At 33.6% G+C, this 6,947-nt stretch overlaps 1 protein-coding gene and 1 non-coding gene across 11 annotated transcripts; one reads left to right on the top strand and one right to left on the bottom strand.

Annotated features, from left to right (window-relative positions):
- Positions 1-102: 102 nt before the first annotated feature.
- On the bottom strand, positions 103-174 carry TRNAH-GUG (transfer RNA histidin (anticodon GUG)). The gene has a single exon. It is a non-coding gene; the product is annotated as a tRNA-His (tRNA).
- A 3,328-nt stretch (positions 175-3,502) lies between these two features.
- LOC142529489 (cyclin-P3-1-like) lies at positions 3,503-6,549 on the top strand. Of its 10 annotated transcripts, none has more exons than XM_075635040.1 (4): positions 3,503-3,790; positions 4,115-4,198; positions 5,214-5,639; positions 5,995-6,549. In XM_075635040.1, the coding sequence occupies exons 3-4, from the start codon at positions 5,239-5,241 to the stop codon at positions 6,239-6,241; spliced, it is 648 nt and encodes a 215-aa protein (XP_075491155.1). In that variant the 5' UTR covers positions 3,503-3,790; positions 4,115-4,198; positions 5,214-5,238; the 3' UTR covers positions 6,242-6,549. The 10 variants fall into 10 exon arrangements, with proteins under 10 accessions (XP_075491155.1, XP_075491153.1, XP_075491157.1 ...); XM_075635038.1 differs by having other exon boundaries at positions 3,503-3,784; XM_075635042.1 differs by having other exon boundaries at positions 3,503-3,777.
- The last annotated feature ends 398 nt before the right edge of the window (positions 6,550-6,947 follow it).

Genomic DNA, 6,947 nt, shown 5'->3' on the forward strand with positions numbered 1-6,947 from the left:
ATGGTGGGCTCCACTCGACAGTTTGGGCCGACCTTATGGCCAGCCCAATTAAAATGGGTAATAATATAAACAACTTAAACATACAAAAGAAGATTTCACTTATGTGGCTGCTGGGATTCGAGCCCAGGTCTCCACGGCCACAACGTGGAATTCTCACCACTAAACTACAGCCACTTCATGTACATGAGGTGTTGAATATAATTATTTAATGCTAAAATAAGAACACTTCATTCGGCTAAATATAAGTTTATGCGTTAGCTCTCTTCGACTAAAAATTTATATTGTTTTTGTCTTTAAAATAAATAAAAATATTTTCATTTTAATAAATTAAACATGGCTCGGCATTTCACTAGAAAAGAGAACATATCCATTCCAATTAACGATCACATACTTCCCACCCGACGGGAACGTGACACAGTGACTACAATCCTACATATTTGTAAACTGAAGCAAAAAGGCATTCTCGTATCTCCAATCCACATAAAACCAACGAAGAACTTATTCTCAGAAGTTCAATCGCTAATCAAGAAACCAAATACCAAGTGTGAAAGAATCAATGGCCGCTGCTGCTGCTGCTGCGATGTTCTCAAGTTCCATCTCTTCTTCTACTTCCTCTATCTGCCATTTCTCATACTTGTCTCTCTCTGTTCCTTCATTTATCCCTCTTTCCTCTTCTATCTCCATTTCTCCATCTTTTCTAGCTCTCTCTGCAAAAAGTTCTAAAAGGGCTTCTTCTTCAACAATTTTCCAGCCATTCAGGGTCAAGGTAGAGAAGAAAAGATGCTCATCGTGAACACAAACAGTGGTGACCATGCAGTCATTGGTTTCTACTTCGCAAGGAACTTCTGGTCTCTGTCCACGATGTTACGATCTTCACCATCGGTGAGGAAGGGTCGGACAAGACGAAGAAGCCTCCTTTCAACAGATTTTCAGTTAGGAATTTCCCCGCTCATAAGCAGAATGATGTGTCATAGATTGAAACGTGTGACTTGGATGATTTTGTGATGGGATTTTCGTGTTTGTCTCCTGATTTTGCAGGAAATTGTGAGTGCTGGTGGCAAAACCGTGTGGTGTGAGCCGGTGGATATTGGCAATGTACTGGAAGGTGCTGTATTTGATGTGGTGTTGAATAACAATGGCAGAGATTTGGAAGCAGTGAGGTTCGTGTCGAATGATGATCATTTCATTCAAGCAAAAGATCATTCTAAAGAAACACAGCATTAGTAATCTATTTTGGGTCCAACCAAGCAATCAAGAAAACTACAGACCAAAATATTAGTCCATGGAAAGTACACATATCTTCTAATATCATTATCTATTCATAGGACTGTACGTAGATGATTGGGCAAAGAGTTGTGACGCACAACAATTTTTATTTATCAGCAGACAAGACGACAGATTAACCTCCTCATGTCGGTGGGGTACAATTTCTTGAGTGCATACTTACACTTGGACACAAATTCTTGGGGTATGTTTTGGTTTTGTTTTAAAAAAAAATTTCTTGTTTTTAAAATACCAGCGACAAACACGTGCGATACACGTAAATATCAATTATATAATAAACTAATAATTTTTATGATATCTCTGGATTAATTTTTTATAATATATTAACATTCATGGAATAAATGTAAAATTTTTATATTTCATTTTTGTCCTTACGACAATTATAATTTTACATATATATCTTTATTGAGTTTTTGGATTTGTATTGATAAGGAGGTCATTTTTATCTTTTTATAATTGAAAAACAGGACACATGATACACATTTTTATATAGATATAGATATAGATAAAAAAATTATTATCAAATATATATTAATTTTTAATATATCATTGTTATAGATTTCCCAAAAATCGTGTAGAAAATTTCAATTCAATTACTGACAATACATAATTTAAGGAGATACTAAAAAAGTTACAATGAAAAACATTCTTTATACACTTTTATAAGTATAAGGAAATATATTATTAAATGTTTTTAAATTTAATATTTTTTGTATTAAAAAATATATTTTTTTATATTTTTATGTATCAAGAAAATGTTATTTATCTAATATATTTTTATTATCGAAAAAAGAAGGAATTGTATAAGAAAATAATTCTCGATGCATAGCTAAGAGAAAGTATTCCAAGTGTTTAAAACATTTAATCCAACGGTCACACTTGAGAGGTCCGATACATTATGAATTGAAATTATAAGGCTTTAAATGACAATTAATTAATAATTATTAGTAATGACGAGGAAACGGTCAGTAATTTATGTCATATTATTTATATCTTTACATTTAAATAGTTTCATATAGAATAGTGTAGAATAAAGGGTCAAGTTGATAAATCGCAATTAAAAAAATTTTATCCTTTATTTACACTTTTATATAGCTAATATGATATGTCTAGATCTATTTTTTACAATACAAAAAATTAAAACATTTGCCCTTTTATTTTCACTTTTATATTAGCTATTAAAAAATAGATCTAGAAATGTTGGTTTGCTGCTGCAAAAGTCTCGGCCTCTATTTTCTTGGCATCCTCCTCCGCTTCTTTGTGACTCAAGAGACAATATTTTCTAGGTCAGATGGAGAGAGTCGCGAGCATCAGTCTTGAGTATTTTGGCTGGGGGGCCATAACTTGACTGACGGAACCCCAAATTTCATCTTAAAATAACCCGAAACTAAACACATTAACATTAAAATTGCGATCGTCACGTATATCTAGCCACATGAAAAAAAAAAACGAATAATGCAATTCCCAATTACAAAATAGCATAACGTTTTAAAGCTTGCCAAAATCAAGAACCACGTATAAAACTAATAAACTTAATATTCTAGGGTGATGTCAAATATAAACGTCCATATCAAACCTAGAAGAAACTCTGGGTTGCTAGTTTTAACAAACACATCTATTTTGATATAATCATAATTATTATGATGTTAAGTACAGGAACAATCGACAACCTAAACATAATAACATTGAAGTTTACTCTATAAATCTCATTTGAATTCAACATATTCCGATATCATTATTGTCCAACGTTTAAGTAAGAGAATAGAAAAATAAATAGAGTATTGTGTATGTCTAGAATGATTGTCTTGACTTGTTGTTTACATTTTTGTCCAGAAACAATAGAAAGATAAGAAACACAATATCCATTAAGATGATATCTCAGAGTTATCTAGATATCTTTTTAGTGAACTTTAATCATTAAGTTGATATCTCGGGCATAAATTCTTTCAGGCTTTCAAGAGTAGATCGGACTTTCTATGGTTATCAATTTCATTAATCATAAATCACTAATAAATTTTTATACTGACAATATTATTTTTCATTTTAAGAATAAAATTGAGTTGATCCGAAAAAAAAAAAGTCCATAAAATCATCATAGGAGATAACCAATTTGCTCAATCAATTAGACTACCGACACAATCGCCGTAGTTGTTTCCCTCTCATATAGTTGTTCTTTATTTATATATATATATATATAATTATTCTGTGAATTAGAGCTTCCATGTGGAGTGTTTAATACTTAAATAAAGCTGGATCCCTTCAACAAAAATGTATACACGTATCCTTATAAATATGTATTTACGCAACTGTACGCATATTAATTACATGTTAATTGAACGAATCTACCTTCCAGAGGATAGAGCGGTCCAAAGGTTGATGCTTTTAGGTGTTAATAACTACTATAACCATAACTATTCAAGAACATTGAGAATCTGCGTCAGGAAAATTTTCTGATGTGGAATACTGAAATCGAAGATTGAAGTTGCAGATCTCGTAAGAAGTTAGTGTGAGCTATCCTGCATTTTCTTGAATCTTCTTGAAAATCATTTTGTTTTTCTCTCAATGGGTTATATGGTTTGCGAATCATTTGAGTTGGGTTTCTTAAATTTCATGGAGGAAAAGTGGATTTTATTTTCTGGTTTTTGTAGGTGTGCTTGAACTGGGTAGTTTTGTCTAAAGCTTTTTAATAATTTTCTGGGTTTTTTGGAGGCCCTTTCTTGTCGTGTAAAAGAGGATGGAGATAAGAAAAGATTATGCTCTTGTTTGTTCTTCACTGGCTTTTTCCCCCTTTAATTTTACGTGTTTTCTGATTCTCTAGGCTTCTTTGTAGGTCTAGAGAAATGGGCAAGTCTGCCTGAAGCTTTTAATAAATTTCTGGTTTTCTGGAGGTTTTTTGGAGGCCCTTTCTTGTTTGGTAAAAGAGGATGGAGATGAGAAAAAAATTGCGTTTTTGTTTGTGCTTCATTGTTTTTCTCTAATTTTATGTGTTTAATGATTCTCTACGGCTTTGTAGGTTAGTTGTATGGGAAAAGTTTCTTGGTGTGTATTGGATCTACTAATTTGCATTTATTTGTAGTCATGTAAGTCTCTTGATTCATGCAAATTCTCCTTGTCAATGTGAACATTTGTGATCACTTGATTCAAGGAGATTTAGAGCTCGACTACGCCTATGGTGATCACTTGATTCAAGGAGCAACATTCTTGATTTAATGGCAGACATATGAACTTTTAGAAGTAGAAAGTGATTTGGTGTGTTTTGCAGCACATAACTTACATTTTTATAAAAATAAGTGCAAGTCAGGCAAGGGTCACGGACTTCCCTCTGTCTGAATTAGCTCTGGCCAATGTAGGCTGAGCTGCTGATAGAACAATTAGCCGCAACTTGTAGTGATTTATTTTCGGCGGAGCTTTTACCCCTCAAATGCTGGTTTTGATCGTGTTACCACTCATATTTTGGCCCAAACCATGTGATTGTCTATGATTATTCAATTTCTGGAGCGTAGTAATTAAGCTCAAAATTGTTGAATAGGGTTGTTATCAAATCTCGATTTGTTCATGATATGCATATGGCACAAATCATTCTTGACCCAATAATGAATTTTTAACTTAGTTAATGAATTAATACATCATATAGCAGGGTCAATGCAGGGTGTGATTAATCAGTTTCAACTTTTGATCACTTCTTGTGGAATTTGACTTGTTTGTAAGTATTAATGAAGAATCTATTCAATATGGTCATTCATTGACTTGTTTCCAAAAACTTCTATTCTTTCCTCTTAAGTTATCCCCTGACAGATCTAAAATTGTATCTAACCCACTTCCCTTATTAATTTTTTGATTCTATTTGGTTATCAAATCAATCAATGCAACCGTTCATTAATTTTGCCATATGATGTTGTCAAATGCTGACTGGTTTCTCTTTTCTTCAGTTTATACACGAACTAGTTCCAGGAAATGGGAGCTTTGGCTCCTGAAACCGAGATTGTATTCTCAAATGATGATGCGATGCTAGGACTTAAGGACTCGTTCAAGGACAATCGAGGAAATCCCCGAGTTTTATCACTTCTTTCAATGTTCTTGGAGAGATCCATCCAGAAAAATGAAAGAATACTTGAAACCACTCAGGTTAAAGATGTTATAACCATCTTTCACGGTCTAAGAGCCCCTTCTCTAAGCATTCAACAATATATTGATCGGATTTTTAAGTACTCCTGCTGCAGTCCTTCCTGCTTTGTTGTTGCTCATATATATGTGGATAGATTTATTCAGCGGACGAATTCACGCTTAACTTCCCTCAACATCCACCGACTTTTAATAACCAGTGTAATGGTGTCTGCAAAATTTATGGATGACGTGTAAGTTATACAAAAGCAAATATTTACATGTGGCTTGTTCTTTCTGTGTTAAGAAGTATCTTTGGATTCATCTTCTTTTTTTATTTTTTTTGAACTTTGAGGGCGACAAAGACTCTTCCTGTGCTATCTTTATGGTACAGCAATTGATATGGTACTTGAATTGCAATAAAGGTTAAAAGATCATATGCATTGTTACCGGAATTATTGCTTTTGATATAATGGCCAACACTCGTTCCTATCATTTTATGTTATGAGCTATTATTTCATGCAATCATGATTGAATCTACAAGGTTGTGTTTGTGTCAAGTGTTTGGAGAGCTGCACTAAAACTATGTGGATTCTAATCAACTTTCAGGTTCTTCAATAATGCATACTACGCTCGTGTGGGAGGCGTGAGCACGACAGAAATGAACAAGTTAGAAAGAAGATTCTTATTTGCTGTGGACTTCCGACTATATGTTAGCGTACAAACATTCGGCAAGTATTGTTCGGTTTTGAAAAAAGAAGTAGGAGTCATTGAACGCCCGATCCAAGCATCTGGGGTGAAAGATAGCTGGGGAAATAAAGACGACTCCTCTAGTTCTCAGTCGATTGCTAGATGAAGATTTGCTCGAGGTTGGACTATTTGTATACAATCGACGACATGAAGAAAGCAAGTCGAATGCGAAACTAGTTATATCCTGAGTGGTCAAACTTTGTGATCTTACGTAAGTTTCTTTATGGTGTCCATTCTTTGTTGTTGTGTGGGTAATAGATTGTTTGATAGGCCTTTGTATGTTATTTTGTGCAGTCCTCGCCTTAAAGTGTGTATTATTTTTACCCATATCGGTAAACCGATTGTTTAATTTTCATTTTTCGAAAGAAGAATTGCTACATGGTTGGGGAATTGGTATGATACTATGATATTGCTTCGTAGTGTGATTTAGTGCATGGTCAATATTTCTTTTATCGGAAAAAACCGTACGTAAAACTACAATAAGATTATCAAAAATCCAAAACAGAACCAAACATTTAAGCTTTTATTTGTTCAAAAACACATCAACCTCGAACAAAGTCCACCAAACATTATTTTTGACTCGATCGGTTCCATTCACTAATTTCTAAAACTTTCTATAGGCCCAATCTATTTAACGGGCTTAGCTTAAGGTAGTGGGCTTTCAATGGGCTGATGCAAATTATTTAATTTTCAGGTCAAAGGTAATTTTAAACTTTAATGCAAAAGTTGAATTCAACTATTCATATTTTTTTTTATTACAATACACGTGGGGAGAGAGGATCGGATCCGAGGATGAGAGCCAGCTAATCTGG

The sequence above is a fragment of the Primulina tabacum genome, chromosome 16, assembly GCF_025594145.1.
Source record: "Primulina tabacum isolate GXHZ01 chromosome 16, ASM2559414v2, whole genome shotgun sequence".
Classification (NCBI taxonomy): Eukaryota; Viridiplantae; Streptophyta; class Magnoliopsida; order Lamiales; family Gesneriaceae; genus Primulina; species Primulina tabacum.